The 20,052-nt window shown below is 47.0% G+C and overlaps 1 protein-coding gene across 9 annotated transcripts in view; it reads right to left on the bottom strand.

Moving 5' to 3' along the window:
• The window catches only part of RAP1GAP2 (RAP1 GTPase activating protein 2), a 224,252-nt gene that overhangs the window by 43,880 nt on the left and 160,320 nt on the right, over window positions 1-20,052 (bottom strand). For all 9 annotated transcript variants that reach the window (XR_002075089.2, XM_019429562.2, XM_019429566.2 and 6 more), the window contains 7 exons: window positions 19,099-19,134; window positions 14,229-14,273; window positions 13,482-13,514; window positions 12,870-13,082; window positions 11,579-11,682; window positions 1,273-1,351; window positions 467-520 (listed from right to left, as the gene is read on the bottom strand). Coding sequence is in view for 8 of the 9 variants with exons in the window: in XM_019429562.2 (XP_019285107.1) it covers window positions 467-520; window positions 1,273-1,351; window positions 11,579-11,682; window positions 12,870-13,082; window positions 13,482-13,514; window positions 14,229-14,273; window positions 19,099-19,134 (564 nt within the window). In the remaining variant the exon portion in view is untranslated. The remainder of the gene's footprint in view (window positions 1-466; window positions 521-1,272; window positions 1,352-11,578; window positions 11,683-12,869; window positions 13,083-13,481; window positions 13,515-14,228; window positions 14,274-19,098; window positions 19,135-20,052) is intronic.

The following is a 20,052-nucleotide window of genomic DNA, read 5'->3' on the forward strand; positions in this document are numbered from 1 at the left end:
ACTAGGGCCGGGCAGGGGCTTGTAAGGCCTCAGAGCTGCAGTAACACTGGCAATGGGGAGCCATGATCTGGCCTTTTATTTCTCAGTGGGGTTCTGCCATCTGCCACCCTCAACCTCCATGATGGCAGACCAGACCTGTGCTAGCCCTCTAGCTATAGGTAGAATCACTCCCCACCTCAGTACTGGTCCCAAGGAAATAGGACCAGAGTAATGTGGAGAGGTCTACCACTCCACAATAGATGGGGACAAATTCAGGTGGGTCTTTACCGGGGCATGCCTGAGGACTGGTTCCCAGCGGACCAGTTTGCAAAGGAGTGAGCAGGGAGAGAGGGAGACATGGAGGTTTACTGGAAAACCCCCAACAAAACCCCACCAACATGCAGAGAACATCCCACAGAGCCACAAGTGTGAAAGTCTGTTCCAGGCTCTAGAGCCCTGGGTAGGGGGAGGAGGTGAAGATCCTCACCTTGGGGTACAGGACAGCGTTGAATTTCAGCCCCACTGCGTCATCACAGAAAGCCTAAGCAGGAAGAGAGAGACACACAGTTCAGGGGCCGCTTCCACTGAAAACGTGTGGACTCCTCCGCCCACCAAGAGGAAGGGCACAAGAGGGCAGGACCTGCAGGGTCAGAAGGCCTGGAGTTGAGTCCTGGTTCTGCTCCCTAACGTGTGGCCAGGAAACTTGACTAGCCTTCCTGAGGTTTCCCGGTGAAGTGAGGCCACAGAAGGCATTCGGCACAATTCTGCCTGGCATTCCCACTCTCGTCGGGTGGGTCCAACCCAACCCAACCCAACTGACCATTCTTCTCACTCCACTTCGCTGACTCAGTTCTCAAGCTCCCAGTATTCCAGAATAGTGACATGGGCCCCGCCACCAGGTCCTCTATCTGGACCAATAGCCTGGCTATCCTCCAGCCCATCTCTCCTCTTCTGGGAAGGCTACCTGGCCACCCCACCCCTTCCTCCTCTCAAGTCCTACAGCACTCTCCATAGCCAGTCCTGTCTTCCCATTTCTCTGGTCCCCTGAACTGGCTGTGAACTTGGGGGCAGAGACCATGAGCAGCATCAGCTGTGAGGATGAGATGGGGAGGTTGCAGGGAAGATGAGGGCATCTGCCAACAGCCTTCCCCATGCCATCCATGCAGTCAAGGGCCAAAGAGTGTAATGGCCTTCCCCTCTCTAAGGGCAGAGCCCTCTCAGGACAAGCCTGCACCCCCACCCCAGCCCTGGGCTAAAAGAGGAAGCCACCTTCTCACAGGGGTTGGTTTTTACCTTTGCAATCTGAGGGACGCTGGGCAACTTGCTCAGGCCAGCCAAGGGGATCCGCTCATGCACAGTCTTCACTTTGGACCTGCACATGTGAATGAGGGTGAGAAAAATGTGTCCACAAGAAAGGGAGTCCATTAGGAAAGGGGCTTGAGACGGTGCCTGAGATCACACCAGGCCACAAGGTACACTCGCTCGGTGTCTCCCTACAGTCAGACCTGCTGCATTTCACCCAACCCACGAGTTGGGTGCTACGCTCAAATGGTGGGAAAATGGAATCATTATCCTGGAGGAGGAGGACACTTAAAGAACCTGCCTGAGATACGGGAAATGCAAACAGTCGCCCTCAAATTCACCATGATTTTTGGGGTTGTTGTGGGGCTTGTGTTCTCCCAAAGAACTGGGCACAGCTTCTGGATACACGTGTGCTCTCACATGTGATAAAGCCTCTTATGAAAAGAAAATCTAAGATTTGAAAATCTGGATTTACTCAAAATATAAATGGGATGAAAGTTGCTTTATAAAGGGATTTACCGTAAGACTCTAAATTTAGCCTGTTCCCTGATTCATTTAGCACATTAAGAAAGTGTTGAATTTTACTGAATGCTTTTCTGCATCTGCTGAGACAGTCATATGGTTTTTAATCTGTTAACCCAGTAGATTATATTTCTGTTGAGCCATCTTTTCCTTCCATGGGTAAAATTCACTTGCTTATGATGCATTGTTTTTTTCATATCCTGCTGACTTTAATTTGCTAATATTTTATTGAGAGTTTCACATCAATAGCAACACTGGTTTTTGGTTTTTTTGTTTTTTTTACTTCCCTTCTCAGGTTTTGATATCAAGGGGTTATCCCAGCCTCATAAATTGCTGAGGAGTTTCTGATCCTTTGAAATAGTTTGTATACCATAGGGATTTTCTGTTCCTTAAAGTTTTGCTAAAACTCATCTGTGAAATCTCTGGGCTTGCTGGGTTTTGGTAGGAGGATACTTTTGGTTACCAATTCAGTTATTTAACAGTGAATATTTAGGTTTTCCACTCCTGATTGAGTCGATTTTGACAATTTGTGTTTTTCTATATAATTACCCATCCAATGTGGGGTACTGGGTGACTCAGTTGGTTAACCATCCAGCTTCAGCTCAGGTCATGATCTTGTGGTTCGTGAGTTCAAGCCCCACATCAGGCTCTCTGCTGTCAGTGCAGAACCTGCTTCGGATCCTCAGCCCCTCTCCCTCGCTCTCCCTCTCTCTCTCTCTGTGCCCCTCCCCTTGCCCATGCTCTCTCCAAAATAAACACTTAAAAAATAAATTATCCATCCAATGCATTGATATACAGGGGGTTTTGGCATTCTCTTAGAACTTTATCTGTACTTAAAACTGCATCCGTTCCTTCACTGCCGTAACATTGTTTGTATCTTTTCACCCTTAATCAGTCCTTGATGGGGTATGCCGATTTTATTAATCTTTTCAAAGAGACAACTTTGGGTTTTGTCTCTATTCCTTTTTATTGTTGCTTTCTACTTCGCTGAACTTGTTCTTGTCTTTTTTATTTTCTGCCTCCTATTTTCTTGGGTTTTTTTTCCCTACTATTCTTTTTCTAACTTCCTGATTTGCATGCCTACAGTTAATCTTTCTTCTGTTTTCACAAATGCAGTTAAAACTATACATCTTTCTCTAAGTACCACTTGAACTGCATCCCGCACATTGATAGGTAGTATTTTCATTGTCATTCAGTTCTAAATATTTTGTCAGTTCTGTTGTGATTTCCTCTTTAGCCCATGAGTTATTTAAAGGATTTTCTTCTTTTTTTTTAACTTTCTAAATGTATGATATTTTCCTTCAGTATTTTAATTGTTGATTTCCAACTTAATTTTCTTATATTCATGGGACATAATCTGTATGTTATTTTAAATTCGTTAACTTCATACACAGACATTTTTCAGGTTCTACGTTGGGCTTAAAAACAGTGTTGTTTTTGCTGTTGTGGTTGAATTAGGGAACGTATGTTACAAAATCAGATTTGTTAATTGCATTGTTCAAATCTTCTATATCCTTACAATTGTTGTCTGCTTGGTCCATGGAAGTGTGGAAGATGTTACTGAAATTTCCCACTAAAGCTGAGCATTTGTTGATTCTTTATATTCCCATCAGTTTTTGCCTTTCTAAATTCAAGACTATATTGCTAAGTACAACTTCATGACTATTAGATCTTCTGGGTGGACTGTTCTCTTTATCATCATGGGAGCTGAGCCCTCCGTGGGTCCAGGAAAGGGCATATTTCTCTGCCCAGGTAATGAACAGATTCAGAAACAAAAAAATTAAGGGTAAGGCAGCTGGAAGTCAAAATAACTCCTTTGTTACTGATAAAGGCCACCCGGCTTGGTGTAAAGATGAAATGATCTCCTAAATGACCCCCAGGATTATCCACCAGGTCACTGGCAGTGCTGGGCAAGAGGCAAGCCTCCTCTGTAGGGGCCTGCCCAGGTGGGCCTTTCAGCACAGAGGGGCAGAGGGAGCACCCTGAGAGCAACTAGCTCTGAGCAGGAGAAAAAGGAAAAACCAGGGCTACATACTTCAAGTTCTTGTTCCCAAACTCATCTATCAGAGAAGGCAGAGAGCCAGGGACGTTACACAGAAATGTTCCCTCCACACAGCAGGAAACATCAGGACAAGTTACAAAGGAGTACACTCTCTTTATCCCTACCAATGCTTTTTTTCTAAAACCCTATTTTGTCTGATTTTAATGTTGCTACATCACTTTTCTTGGTTAGTATTTTTCCAGCATATCTTTTTCAATTTCTTTATTTTAAATCTTTCAATATTGCTTTTCTTTAGGTATGTCTCTTATAAGAAAAATATAGCTTGGGGCACCTGGGTGGCTCAGTTGGTTAAGCGCCCAACTCTTGGTATTGGCTCAGATCATGAACTCACAGTTTGTGAGGGCGACCCCATGTCCAGCTCTGCGATGACAGCACAGAGCCTGCTTCGGACTCTCTCTCTCTCCCTCTCACTTTACCCCTTCCCCATTTGCACATACTCTCTCCCTCTCCCTCAAAAATAAATAAATAAACTTTAAAAAAAAGGGCGGGTGCACTTGGATGGCTCAGCTGGTTGGCAACCAACTCTTGATTTTGGCTTAGGTCATGATCTCACCATCGTGAGACTGAGCCCCTGGCGCGGAGCCTGCTTAAGATTCTCTCTCTCTCCCTCCCTCTGCCCTCCCCCACTCTCTCTCCCTCTAAAAATAATAATAATAAAATATTTTTAGAGGAAAATATACCCACTACCCTACAATCCAGTAATCAATTGCATTACTGGGTATTTACCCAAAAAATACAAAAACGCTAATTCAAAGGGATGCACCCTTATTTTACTGCAGCATTATTTACAACAGCCAAATTATGGAAGCAGCCCAAGTGTCCATCCATAGATGAATGGATAGAGAATATGTGGTGTGCGCGCGCAAGCGCGCGCACACACACACACACACACACACACAGAGGAATATTATTCAACTATAAAAAAAATGGATTCTTGCCATTTGCAGTTAACATGGATGGAGCTGGAGAGTATAATGCTAAGTGAAATAAGTCAGAGGAAGACAAATACCATAGGATTTCACTCACATGTGGAATTTAAGAAATAAAACAATTGAGCAAAGAGGAAAAGAGAGAGCGCGAGAGAGAAACCAAGAAAGAGACTCTTAACTATAGACAACAAACTGATGATTACCAGAGGGAAGGTGGGTACAGGGATGAGTGAAATAGGTGATGGGGATTAAAAGTACATTTATCATGATGAGTACCGAGTAATGTATAGCATTGTTGAATCACTGCATCATACACCTGAAACTAATAGAACACTGTACATTAACAGTATTGGAATTAAAATTAAAAAACTGAATTTAAAAAAAGATGGCACAGAGGAAAAAAAGAAATATAGCTGTATTTTTCATCCAATCTGATAGTCTAGTACATTCATATGCTAATTTAGTCTATTTATATTTATTGTGATCACTAGTGTACTTGGAATGATTTCTATTATTTTGTGTTTTCTATTACTCTGTGCTTTCTTTCCTTTTTAAAATTCCTCCTTTCCTGCCTTGAGTTTAATTTAAAAATTTTTAATTCTCTTTTTATCCCTCTGCTAATTTGAGCTATAGATTGTATTTCTATAACTTCCAATACAGACATGTATACATTTTCCCAACAAACTCTGCACTTCCTGACTATCTCTCTCCTGAGGAGGGAAAAGGAAACGGCAACTATTGAACTCTTCCCTCCCCATTGTCTTTCCTACTTTTGTTTATTAATTTAGTTCAAGCCTCTTTTTTCCCCATCGGTAATTAAATGTATCAACATAGTTTACCTATTTCTTGCCACTTTTTAGTTGCATCTTTTCTTTCAGTTTCTCTTTTCTTCTGGCTGAAGGACATCCTTTAGTCATTCTTTCGGGGGAATCTGAAAACAGTTTTATTTTGTCTTTGCAGATAGCTTTTCTCGATATAGAACTTTAGATTAAAGGACTCTTTCTTTCTTTCTTTCCTTTCTTTCTTTCCTCCAACGTTTTAAAGATACTGTCCTAGAGTCCCATAGCTGATAGGAAGTCTGTTCACAACCTGGTTGTCACTACTTCATAGATGAGTGTCTTTATCCTTAGGCAGCTTAAAATTTTTCTCTTTCTCTCTGATGTTCCAATGTTCCACTTCAATGTGTCCAGTAGTACTGTTTTGTTTTAAAATCATACTCAGCACCACAGTGTGTGCTTTCTTCAATTCTGAAATATTCTCAGCCATTAGTTCTTTGGATATCTCTTCTCCACTGGCTTCTCTATTCCTTCCTCTGAAACTCTAAGACAAATGCTGGGACCTATCAGTCTATTATCCACATAGCTTCCTTCTTTTTTATATATTCTATCCTAGAGCTGTGCTGCGCTCTGGACGAATTCTTCAAGACTATCTTCCAATTCATGGATTCACTCTTTGATTCTGAATACATTATATTAGACCAGATTTTATCCCATGTGCTGAGTTTTTTGTTTTGGGGGTTTACTTTTTGTTTGCTTCTCAGGGTTCATTTTGAGAGGAGGGGGGAGGGAACATGAGAGCGAGCAGGGGAGGGGCAGAGAGAGGGAGAGAGAGAATCCCAAGCTGTTAGCACAGAACCTGACACAGGGCTCAATCTCACAAACTGCGAGATCATGACCTGAGCCAAAACCAAGAATCAGGTGCTGGGGCGCCTGGGTGGCTCAGTCGGTTGAGTGTCCGACTTCAGCTCAGGTCATGATCTCACGGTCTGTGAGTTCAAGCCCCGCATCAGACTCTGTGCTGACAGCTCAGAGCCTGGAACCTGCTTCGGATTCTGTGTCCCCCTCTCTCTCTGCCCCTCCCCCACTCATGCTCTGTCTCTGTCTCCGAAATAAACATTAAAAAAAAAAAAAAAGGAGTCAGATGCTTAACCAACTTAGCCACCCAGGCTCTCCTGTATTGAGTTTTTTTATTTCAACTATTTTTTTTCCCAATAATTCCAATTGTTTTCTTTTTGTACCCATGTGTATCCACTCATGGACTATATCATAATTTATTATCCTGTTTATAGATGCTATTCATTCTTTACCTTTTTCAGATATAAGTCATTTTGAAAGTGTACCATTACTTGCATTTCATCAGCAGTAAATCCAGCTTTCATTTGTTGATGTTTTCAGCTGTCTTTCTTAATGTCAATTTCTCTGGGTGTTTTGGAACTTTCCACCCGTTTTCCTCTATCCTCAGTGCAAGTCACCCTGGTTCAGCTCCATCAGGTTGTTGGTTTGCACAGTACTGGAGGCAGCATTCACATTCTGCAACCAGGTGGCCTGTATAGTCACATGATAATCACCTGACTCATCACAGCACCCTCTTGATTCATCTTCCTGCTTCTAGCCTTGCCTTCCCTCCAAGACATTCCCCTTAATCTAGCCAGTGACCACTCTACAATGCACATCATATCATGATACTCTCCTTTCAGGAGCTCTCCTTTGGCTCACAGAATAAAATCTAAGTTCCTAGACATAGTCCATACATGATTTAGCTTTTTCTTACCTCTCTAGCATGAGCCCTCAACCTTACACACCCTCACACACATATACACATTCAGACACACACTCCACATTCAAGCTCTTATAAACTTTTTTCAGTTCTGCCATACCATCTATCTTTGGATCTAAAACAATCCAGGTCCATAAGAAGATGAGTGAGAATAGAAACAAGAATAAGAATACCTAGCATGTAGTGAATGTTTTCTGTAGCCAGGTAATAAGAGATGAGCTTATTCCTTACATTAGCCCTACCCCTGGAGAATGTCCGGCACATATTAAGCCTTGATTAAACAAGGCTTTATTTTTTATGAATAGGCAATAGCCCTTTTTGTCATACTGACTGCTTTTTTGCCTCAAATTCTACTTTTTCATATTGCAACTCTACCCTTTTGTATTTGTTATAAATTTTTCTCAACACTTTTCTTTTTAAATATACTGAATTACTTTCTTTAATAAAATAAAGATACATAGATTGATCCATTAGTGGGGGTGGGGGGCAGTGGAGGCATGACTCACACTGAGAATCTTTGCTGTTTAATAGTGAAATTTAACTCATTTATATTTATTATATATTACATGTATTCAGACTTCTATTATATTTATTCATGTTCCTTTATGTTCTATCTTTTGCTAGATGTTAATGTTTTATCTTCCTTTATTTTGGAATGTTTTCATTCTAATAGTGATTTTATATCCATGGAATATTACATATTCATCAAAATATGTCCAGCTATTAGTTTCCTTTCATTGACTTCATCTGATATTGGGTGAGCCATTTCAATCTGCAGATTTAAATCTTCAATTAGCTTAAGAACATCAATTATCCACAAACTTAATTCCTGCTCACTATTCCCCACATTTATTATAATTTGCTCATCATTTTAGAGTTTCTGTGTTTTCCTCTGAATTATGTGAAAGCTTGCTCTCATTGTTAGTAACTGGGTTTTCCACAAAGTAGATTCTTCTCTTTACTGCTTCTAATATCATTTAAAATTCTTTTTAATTTTTGTTAAGTTTATTTATTTTGAGAGAGAGAAAGAGAGACAGAGCAAGTAGGGTAGGGAGGAGAGAGAGAGAGAAAGAGAGACAGAATCCCAAGCAGGCTCTGCACTGTCAGCGCAGAGCCCAATGCGGGGCTTGAACTTATGAACCATGAGATCATGACCTGAGCTGAAGTCAGACGCTCAACCAGCTGAGCCACCCAGGTGCCCCTCATTTAAAATTCTTTTTGGCAGGGGTGCCTGGGTGGCTCAGTCGGTTAAGCGTCCAACTTCGGCTCAGGTCATGATTTCACGGTTTGTGAGTTCAAGCCCCACGTCAGGCTCTGTGCTGACAGCTCAGAGCCTGGAGCCTGCTTTGGATTCTGTGTCTCCTTCTCTCTCTGCCCCTCCCCCACTTATGCTCTATCTCTCTCTATCAAAAATAAACAAATGTAGAAAATAAATTTAAAAAATTTTTGGCCATTTTTAGTTTTCTTATGTTCTTTCTTTAATTTACCAGCAACTTTTTCATCTCATTCTGTCACCTTACTTTATCTTTTGTATTTTTTTCATATGGTTTATTTTTTCTGGAAGTTTGCTGAAAATACAAAGTTAATAGATATCTACATCTGGTTGGCTTTCTGTAGTAAATAATCGTTTCTAAAATTTAGTTAGTCCCTACCTTCTAAATGCTAGGGTATGCCTTTTTAGATGCAGAATCTTTCCTTTCACCAACCTGTGAGGCGTTTTTTTCCTCCCCTACTTCTTCTTTACATCCAAACTTAAAAAAGAAGAAATCGACTCAGACTTGTTATTCATTTCCAATTGTGGATAGATTCTTCTTGGCTACCTTCATAGCACATACAGAAGCTGTCAGAATACACTTCTCAGATTTTAGGCTGGAGAGCTAGTTGTTTTAAGACATCAATTAAATAATCCAGAATCCTACAAAGAATGAGGAAGAAGCTGGGACAGGAGTCACTGCCAGCAAGGGAATGTCACCTCTGCATAATTTCTTCTTTGTGTCTGGTAAAGCTTCTAAAGCTGTAGGGCCAATTTTCTTATGTCTGGTTTTCAATTTGGCCTGGCCATCACTCCAAGTGAGACTAATGATTGTCCAACTTCCTAGCTGGTGTATGGCTTCTCCCTGCCACCCCAGGGTTTTCTATTTGGGAAAGCCACATTTGAGATTGCTCATGGGCTCCCCAGGGGATTGATTTCAAATGCTGCTGACCTACAACAACAGAAGTGGTTCCATGTGGAAAGACCCCTGACTGTTCCAAGGCTCCTGCTCACTTCTAAAGAGTATAGGACTCGGGATGCCTGGGTAGCTCAGGTGGTTAAGCGCCCGACTCTTGATTTCACCTCAGGTCATGATCACAGTTTGTGGGATTGAGCCCTGAGTCAGGCCCTGCACTGACAGCACAGAGCCTACTTGGGATTCTCTCTCTCTCTCTCTCTCTCTGCCCTCCCTCTGTTCATACTCTCTCTCTTGCTCTCAAAATCAATAAGTAAACACTTAAAGAGTACAGGACTCCCCAGAATTCCTAATTTCATATATCCCCATGCTACATTGCTCTGTAAGGAAGGTGAGCTGGGGCTCAACTCTCAATACCATCCACATTATAGTCCTAACTGACCCATAGATTATTTTAAAAATAGTCAATGTAAAAAAAAATACTCAATGTGTGTGGTGTGTTCCTGACATCTTTCCCATGTTTTCAGTTCTGAAGCAACATTTCAAATAAGACACAGTATTGGAGTATTGGAAAAAGGGTGTTAGATCCTTGTGTTCAATTGTCATCTTACACAGAAATCCTACCCAGTTTAGGTCTGATTTCTATTTTTTTTTATTAATTTTTTTAACATGTATTTATTATTGACAGACAGAGCATGAGCGGGGGGGGGGGGGGGGGGGGGGGGCAGAGAGAGGAGGAGACACAGAATCCGAAGCAGGCTCCAGGCTCCAGGCTCCAAGCTGTCAGCACAGAGCCCGACGCAGGGCTCAAACTCACAAACCACGAGATCACGACCTGAGCCGAAGTCGGACACTTAAGCAACTGAGCCAGGCAGCCACCCCAAGGTCTGATTTTTATTAAGAAAGAAAATAATTTTCTTTATAGAGAGTCACCTAGTTCAAAATCCTATTTGGAGTTGGGGATCCACATATTACTCCCTCAAAAAATTTGCTCTAGCAATTTAGTTAACTTCTCCCTGCCTTGCAAATATGATGTCTAGCCAAGTGAACCTCCGTAAAGAAAACTGCTTCCTTCCTTAATCAAAAACCAAGACTGGATGGGTGCTGACAACTCCCTTGTACCACCCCCCCACACACCCCTCTCCCACAGCACGACTGTGTGCCCCTGCTCCCTCCCATATTTATCTCAAAATTTGGGCAGAAAAAAAAATGTCACTGCTTCTTTCAAATACCGTCAAGGACTTCCAATTAGATTCAACAAATATGGACTGGGAGCTTGACAGGTTCACAGCACTCTGCTAAGCACTAACACTTGGCCTTCCAGGCTTCTCCACCAGCCCACCAGGGGCAGAGATAAATAAGATACAGACTCTCTGTGCTCCCACAGCATCCTGTGCATAATACCTGTGACACATAGTAAAATCCTCTGCTTTTTTCTACTAGACCATAAGCCTTCAGAAAACAGACCACAACTCAGCCATCATTGCATCCCGGCACCTATCACACTCCCCGGTACAGAGGGGGGTTTACAAAACATGTTAGTTGAACAAAACAGAAACCAGTCCCAGATCCTGCCCCTGAGGAGAGAGGTACCATGGCTTAGCAGTAAATCAGTGCTCCCACTGTGACCACTTTCCATCTCAGGGAACCCTGCACACACACACAGATGCTTTGGGATCTATCTTCCTGACTGGATGCACACCACAAGCAGTGCTCTGGCAAACCCTCTCCCAGGGCGATTTGGAGCTGTATCTCAGCAGAAAGAGCTATCTCTATTTTCCCTTCCAAAATTCTTCAGAGCCACGGTCCCACCAGACAGAAAGGCAGGCGGGGGTATGGTCTAGGTGACCTTGAGACTAGGATACCACTCTGACTCCCACAGTTGGCCGGCTGGCATAAACACCTGGTCTCCTTGCTTAGCAACTCAACAGAGCCCCAGAATTCCAGCCAGTCTGTTCCCCACCCCCCCAACACACACACACCCAGACCAGACTGGTCAGACTGGTATTTCTGGGTCCCTGCCACTAGAGGCGTGGCCTCCAACGGTGCAGCAGCCCCACCTGAGAATGATCCGAAGGTACTCAATGCCCTCTGCCTCCTCATACTTGACGGACAGGAGCAAGTTCCCCAAGCTGCTGCCAGTACAGTAAAAGTTGAGGTGATCCTAGAAAGAGAAATCAGGTATTAACAGAGTAGGAGACCTTCCAGACGGCTCCCCCAAATCACCTTTTTTGCCCACAGCAATGAGGAAGAAAGGCAAGGATGTTGTGGCTGCTGTTGATGAGGAGGAGGAGGGGGAGGAGGAGGAGGAGGAGGAGGAGAAAGAGAAAGATCACAGGAGGGGATTCCAACTGTGCAGTCATCGGGATGTGCCAGGCACTAGACTAAGTACTTAACACCCACTGACTCCTTAAATCCTGACCACAACCTTATGGGAAGATGACATCATCATGCCCATTTCATAGATATGTAAACCGGTGTCCAGAGAGGCTAAGTAACTGCCCAGGGTCACACAACTAGTAAGGGACAGATCCAGTGTTCAAGCCCACCTTGAACGCTGGAGCTCAAGTTCCCCTCCACAGGACCCCACATCCACTTTCTTGATCCCAGGAGGCAGCTCTTGCTGATTCCGACTATTTGTGGGAATAAAACTAGGAGGAACTCTGGCTCCTCCATCCATGGGAAGCTGGGAGCTGCTCTGGACAGTGGGCCTCTCTCAGGCTCGGGGAGCCCACCCTAGATCTGCCATATCAGGGTGGGGCCCTGGAATCTGCATTTGAACAAGTTGCATGGGGGTTCGGATGCAGCTCCCTCCTCCCTGTGAAACTCTGCAAAACTGCCTTAGACTGGAAACTTCCGGAATCTGCCCTTGGGACTTCCGAACCAAGCAAGTCTGAAGAGCAGAATATATTTAAAGAAATGTAACTTTGTCACTTTTAAACAATCAGAGGCTCACAGCACATCACCCTGGGGACCTGCTGGAGTGAGGACAGGAGAGATTTGTACTATGTACACAGAAACAAAGACTTCCAAGGTGTGAGAACATATTTTCTCCTTCACCCCCAAACGCTCCCCATCCAGTCACCTCCATGAACATTTGGTGGGGGTGGTGCCCCCAAGGACCCATCACACTGAGCCTTCCTGACTTCTGCACACCCCCTGTACCCTCGCCCAGGAGGAGAGCCAGTCGGACCTCCCCAGCCAGGACAGCAGGACAGTGGCAGGCCCTAGGAAGGGGGCAGGCCCAGGAAGGAGAAGAGACAGGAGAAAGGGGCGCTGGACGAGGCTGGTCTAGGTGCATTTCCCTGCCTGCACCAGCAGCTATTTCCACCCAGGGGCCCTCAGCCTCACCTTCCCTAGGAAGTGCCTGCGGTAGGCCCTGGCTTCGCCCTTGCACTCGAGCTTATAGCCAAATGTGCTTGGGCTGAGACTGTCCTCTTCCTCCTCCTCACAGATGCTGCTGCCAAGGGAGGTCGGTGTCCCCACGTTCTCCGGGTCTTCGATCCAATAGCCCCCAAACTGGGGCAGGACAATCAGGGGGTACGGGCCTCCCTTCTCCACAACCTGGAAGCAGAGAGAAAGTCTTGCGCTGTGGCCCGCCCTGGCTCTACAGGGGGAGTGAAGGAGTGGAGTGCCAGTGGTGGCACCCCCCCACCTCTGAACTGTTCCACGGCGGAGACCCCCGTATTTGAGGCCTGTGTTTACAGTAACACAAACCCCAAATTTAAGCCCAACAACCTGTCAGCTTCGCCGACCCTGGAGCACCGAAGTTGCAAGGCTGTGATCAGCACCCCAGTCTCAACGTGGCAAAACGGAGGTCACAAAGGTGAAGTTCCAGGCCTGAGGTTCTCTCCCACGTGGGACGGAGCAGGGGCCATCAGCTCGCCCCCCTCCCCCCCACCACCAGTCCCATCCCAGAGCTGAGACCCAGCGCAGGCTGCAGTGTGGCCAGGGGGCTCCTACCTCATCAATGCTGGGATACGGGATATAGTCATCCTGCAAGACAAACCAGACAAGGCGACCGTTAGCCCCAGCAGTGCCCGTGAAGCATGATGGCTGTTTCCATTCCCCTCTCCCGGGTCAGGGGTGGGGGTTGCCTGGCAGGCTACACGAGAGCTTTAAGAGCATCAAAGGGAACACCAGATGCAGAATGGCAGAGAGGGAACTCTGGGAATCCGGCTTCCCTTGAGTGCTTCCCCAAAGTGACAGAACCTGAACACAAACCTGGCTAGCTGAAGGTGCACTGCACAAAGGCTCTGAACTTCACGCCTTTCACCCCTTAGGAATGAGGGCAAAAACAGGAGGATGGCTCCTGATTTCACCCAGCCCCGCCTTTGGGCAAGGGAGCTGACTTCCAAGTGACGAGCTTCCCTGGGCCTTGGGAAAGGAAACTGCAGCGGAGGAGCAGAGCCTGGAGCCCAGAGCCTGATACCCCTAAATGCCGTGTGCGGTTCTTTTGCAGGAGCAGGTACAGAAGATCAAGGCTGAGCCATAAGCCGCAGGTCTCGCTGAAGGCCTCCATCCCCACCCCCTAAAGCTGCCCTATAGGCATCAAGCTAAGGCCCCCTTACTATCCACCGTGCCCAGTCAACACAGGCACAGCCACTTAAGTAGCTCTTGGTGGAAGTCAGGTGGAAGACGGCAGACCCCAGCACGCCGGCTGTCCCCTCGTCGGGCCCACAGGGCTGCCGCCTCATCCACACAGCCCACCTTGTTCTTCTGGGGTCCCGGCTTCTGCTCTTCAAGCTTGATCCCCTATGGCAACACGGAAAAGAGGACTCATGAAAAAGCAAAGGTCACATAAAAGGGGCCAAATGGAGGGTTCGCTTGAGATTCGCAAGCCCCTGCCTTGATGGGGTTGGTAATAATAGCTACAGCTGATTGTGCCCGGTCCTTACACATCACACACCTTGTCACACTCAGTCCCCACAGCAGCTCCAAGTAAGGCAGTAGGGCAGGCAACTAAGAGCGCAGGCTCGAGCTAGACCACCAGGGTTCAAATCCCAACACTGCCACTTAGGACCTTGGACAAGTCACAAAACCTCTGTGGCACAGCACTCCCTTCTGTAGACCCCAAACGGTAATAGCAGCTACCAGTGTGGTAAAGGTTAAATGTTGATGACGTTGGTTAAGCCCTTGAAAGAGTGACTGGTTTGGCTACGGATAATTATTACCATCATTCCCAGGGAGCAATATCATGCCGGCACTGACATCTCTCTGCCAGGCTCTCAGAACCAGTAGGTACGGGGCAAGGATGGGAACCCACGTCCGAATGGTGTCAAAGCCAGCACTCTGGACCTGGTGCCCCCACAGCTGCCTTCCCTCCTTGGGGGGCAGACCCACAGGTGACAGGCAGGGGGCCTGGCGCTCATTCATTTCTGGGAAGCAGTGCCTTGTCCTGTGGTCCTATGGTCAAGATCTGACTTCACTGGGTTTTTTCAAGACAGGAGCACATAGTTAAATTAGACTGTTTGAATAAATTGAGTAAGGGAATGAGAAGGTGGGATAACTAGGACAAACAGGTCCCCTCTGGAGAGAAGACCATCCTAATCATAACATAATGCATGGGGATTTTAAGCTTCCTCAGCGCCCTCCCACGGTTGTCTCCTTTGAAGCCCTCAGCGTCTTTATACCAAAGGGAAACTGAGGCACAGGGAGGCGGCTGCTTCTGCTGTTGCACAGCTACTGAGTGGCAGGGCCTGGATTTGAAGCCAGGCTGTCTGTCTAAGCACACAATCATATCCCATAGGCCTTGGAGCCCAGGGCTCCCGCTCACTGGCTGGATTTAGACTTCGGCTTCTCCGGACTTCTCTGGGCTGAGTCACCCTGCAGCATTGCTCAGGAGGGTGTGGGAGGACCCCTCCCACCGGACAGGTGCTCCTCTCCCCACACAGGGAGAAAACCACCTGGGTGGCCCTGCAGACCCTGTCCAGGGAGGCAAACTGGGCAGATGGGGAGGGGGGTGATGTCAGAAGTTTGTTTTGTTTGTCCTGCATTAGTCACCCCTACCTGGGAACAGCCCCTGGGCAGGAAAGCAAACCTCCTCCCCACTCCTCCCCTCCCCGATGACACAGAGCCATAACCCAGCTCTGGGCCCTCTCCTCCCCTTTCCATGGATCTGCCTTTGCAATCAGTATTATCATTAACCCCCCTTTTTCCTCACCATGAAGAAATCAAGGATCAGACAGGTAGAGTGACTTGACCAAGGACACTCAGCTACACAGTGCCAGGGTTAAAACTTGAACCCAGGACAAAATGGACCTCAGTCTCGGTTGCTTCATAGGGATTGTGCCCTTCTTCCAATTCCTCCACTGTCGGGGGATGGCGGGGGGTGGAGGGGAGGTCAGGAGTCCCAGATCTGAGTTCCAGCTCTCCATGACTCGCAGAGTGCCCTGGGCACTGACTGCTCTGAAAGTCAGTCTCCACAACCACAGCGTGAGAAGAGGTGGCCCACGCCCAAGGACAGGATCTGGCCACACCATGCCACCTGCTTCGCTCCCACCATTTCCCCATATATGAGTTTTGTACATACAGAAGAGCTGGAAAGTGTGGGCCCCTTGGAGGCCAGGGCCCAGTGGGCAGGGACCTAAACCCCAGGCAGTTGGATTTCAGCCCCTGGCCGTCTCAACGGAGATGGAACAGGCAAGCCCTCGGGTGTCTGCTGCCACAAACGTACAGAGCATAAAAACCAAACCCCTGCCCTCAGGAGGGTCCCAATCTAGTTGAGAAGTCAAGCCCAGCAGCCTGGACACAGAGAAGGCAGACCAGCAGGAGGCCAGTTAAGTAGGGCTGAATTATGTACTGGGAGAGCCCTTTGCAGGGGAGGCGGGGGTCTCCAGCTGGGGGTGAGGGATGGATGGGTGGATTGTGGGACCAAACGAAGAGAAGGCAGGGGGAGCTGCAAATCCCCTGCCAGCTTCCCAGAGTGTCAGGACCTCATGGGCTCCGGTGAAAATCCCAGCTTTACGCCAGGCAGCAGAGCACGTAGCTGCGCACGGTCTCCCACCCCTCGCTGCCAAGGCACACGCCACCCCTGTTTCCACAACCCGACTGTAAGTCCCTAAGTGTATGTAAAATCGGTCTGCAGTCCACACACTGCTGGAGGATCTTAGTAACTTCTGGGTGATAATGACACAACCACTACAATACTTCTCCCTCAAACGGTCCCTCCCCTTCCCCATCATTAGGGAGACCTGGCTTTCCTGTGAGCACCTCAGTGTCTCCACCTGCATTGCAGGACCGCAGTGGCACCCTAACTGCCTCTCCTCCAGAGCTTCCACGCCATTACCATGGAATCTTCTTTCCCTGAACCTGTAGCATCTACTCAGGGTAGAAAGCATCATAACATAATGGCTAAGCCTTCTGACTCTGAAGCTACTTACTACCCACAACCCTTGAGTGCTTTAAGTAAGATCTCTGTGCCTCAGTTTTCCCACCTGTGAAAAGAGGATAATGATAATAATACAGCTGCTTCCTGCAGACTTTTCAGGAAGAAATGAGCTAAGACTTGTTACTGTCTGAGCCGAGAAAAGTGCTTAAAACACATGTGCTACTGGGGCGCTTGGGTGGCTCAGTTGGTTAAGCATCTGACTGCGGCTCAGGTCATGATCTCATGGCTCGTTTGTGAGTTCTAAGCCCCACATCGGACGCTTTGCTGTCAGCACAGAGCCCTCTTTGGATTCTCTGTCGCCCTCCCTGCCCCTCCCCCACTAGTGCTGGCTCTCAAAAATAAACTTTTTTTTAATTTTAGGGGCCCCGGAGTGACTCAGTCGGTTAAGCGACCGACTTAGGCTCAGGTCATGATCTTGTGGTTCGTGGGTTCGAGCCCCACATCGGGCTCTGTGCTGACAGCTCAGAGCCTGGATCCTGTTTCTGATTCTGTGTCTCCCTCTCTCTCTGCCCCTTCCCTGTTCATGCTCTGTTCATGCTCTCTCTGTCTCTCAAAAATAAACATTAAAAAAATTTTTTTTTAATTTTTAAATACATGTGCTATTGTCAGCGTCTTCTTCCCACCCATATCAGTTAAGCCTTCTGGACGTCCCCCCAAATTCCCCAGGGCACCAGTTCTTACTTGTGAGCCCTCGTCCCTTGGTGAGGAGTAATTATAAAGTGCCCCCCCAAATCCATTTTGAACACTGATTTTTATGCAATGCTTATCAAGTATTTACATACATTATTTCATTTCATCCCAACAATCGTGTGAGTGGGTATTTCTGTTATTATTTATAAGGGCTGTGGCATGATTTATAACAACAAATACTTTGGTCTTCACCCATTCCTGGCACAGAACTCCTACAGCCTGTTGAATCTCGTAAGTGACGAGAGCAATGGGAGCATTCAGAAGCATCTTTTGTTACAATATTTGGTCTTTTGTCCTTGGTTCCTGAAACAGCTCCAGAGCCATAAAGGTGAAAGCAAGAAGGTTATTTATAAGTTTGTTAATGAGGTGACTTTTGGGACACCCCTAAGGATGGAGCTGGTTGCCAGGGGAACCAACCACCATTAGAGGCTCCAAACCTTCAGTCCCACCTCCCCAACCTCGTGGGAGGGGAGAGGGGCTGGAGGCTGAATCAATCTCCAGTGGCCAATGGTTTAATCGATCATGCCTAAGTAATAAAGTCTCTATAAAAAACCCAAATGATGGGTTCAGGGAGCTTCCGGGTTGGTGAGTACATGGCCGCGCTGGGAGAGAGATACATCCAGAGGACACAGAAGCTCTTCCCGGCCTTCCCGCATACCCTGCCCTCCACAACTCTTCCATCGGGCTGTTCCTGAGTTATATCCCTTTATAATCAATTGATAATCTAGTAAGTAAACTGTTCTGAGTTCTCTGAGCCACTCTAGCAAATGAATAGAACCCGAGCAGGGAATCATGGGACCCTCAAATTCATAGCCTGTTGGTCAGAAGCACAGGTGACCACAGACTCGTGGCCGGCATCTGAAGCGGGCAGGGGGCAGGCTTGCGGGGCAGAGCCCATACCCTGTGGGATCTGACGCTCTCTCTGGTAGACAGTGTCAGAATGGAGCTGAACTGCAGGACACCAAGCTGGTGTCACAGAATTGTTCGGTGGGGGGAAAACAACCACACATTTGGTGTCAGAGGGAGGTGAAAACAGTGCTGTGAACAGATAGAAAACAGGAGCCAGAAGGCTCAGAAAAAGGAAGGAACTTGTGCTAGCAAGTGTTAGGTGCAGGGTTCAACCTCGGGCGGGTCTCTCACCCGAAGCTCTACCTCCCAGACTCAAGATGCGCCCCTAGGAAAGGGCTTTCTTTTTCCGACTTTCTTCCCAACCCATCCCAGGAACAATGGACCCTTTCAAGCCCTCTCCACATCTGTGAGGTTGCGTATTGCATCTGTTCTACCGGAGGAGATTTTCTGGTTTTTTCCTTCAGGCAGGAGCTTCCCAGAATCCTCCTCCTGCTCAGCATGAAAATGGCCTTAGGTAGTTCAGGCTATGAGTTCTCTCTTCTCTTCCCTTCCCTCCAAGGCTCCCAGGTTCTGCCTGGTGTCGTATCCCCCAAGGTCACTACAGCACACCCGCCACCCATGGCTCAGCTACCCCACTTTGGCGAGGCTCACCTGCATTTTCTCCAGCATCTCAAAGAACTCCGCAGACTGAAAGACACAAAGAAGATACATCAGTCAGGAGGTCTGCTGAGAAAGCCTCCTTACCAACTGTCTGCAAACTTAGCCCAGGGCTTCCCGGGGGATGAGAGTCATTTGGATCAAGAGAGAAGGTAATTTGATTTTGCCTTTGCAGGGCTGGAGGGCCAGAATGCCCCATACAACAAAAGAAAAAACGAAACATGCACAGGCTGGCGAATGGCCCTGGGGAGAGCAGCCGCTCAGTCTCTGTCAAGAGAGAGGAGTCTATAGGGCCCCTGGGAAAAGCCAAGTTCCCTAAAGCACCTGTCAGCCCCAGGATGAAGCCTCCAGAAGGAGTCATGTTTGGAATATTTTCAACCCAACAGTGAGGCCAAGGAGTCCAACATAAGTAGCTTTCCAACTTTAGTAGCAACACAGCCCTCCAGGGACCCTGGCCAGGGCAGCCATGGGGGCTTGAGTTCCAAATGTGCCTGCCCCTGTCCCCTGCCTCCAGAGCACCTCTTTGGGACCCTGGAGCTTGTGAGCAAAGCCTGAAAACGACCCAACTGCAGCCTCCAGGGACCTGGAGAGATTTTTTTTTAAATCTCGAACTATGTAAATCCAAATCTTTAACCCACTTTGGTGCCAGCCTTTGTAAATTCCAGGTAAAGGCAAAAAGGAGAAACAAGAAGTGGAAAAGGGGGGCGGGGGGGGGGGGGGAGTGGCTAAAAGCTCTGCCCTAACAAAATGCACACAGAGAGCTCTCAGCAGCTTCCCCTCCATAGAAACAGCTACACTGTCTGGTCACAACATCACTGCCCACATCGGGGCACTGGCAAGCCGTGAGTTAACGAGCACCCAGAACATAGTCCTCAGATGAACGGGCAAGAAAAGAAAAGAAAAGAAAACAAAACAAAACAAAAGAAAACAAAAGCAGTGATAATGAAA

The sequence above is a fragment of the Panthera pardus genome, unplaced genomic scaffold (assembly GCF_024362965.1).
Source record: "Panthera pardus isolate Hobbes unplaced genomic scaffold, ASM2436296v1 HiC_scaffold_3, whole genome shotgun sequence".
In the NCBI taxonomy this organism is placed as follows: domain Eukaryota; kingdom Metazoa; phylum Chordata; class Mammalia; order Carnivora; family Felidae; genus Panthera; species Panthera pardus.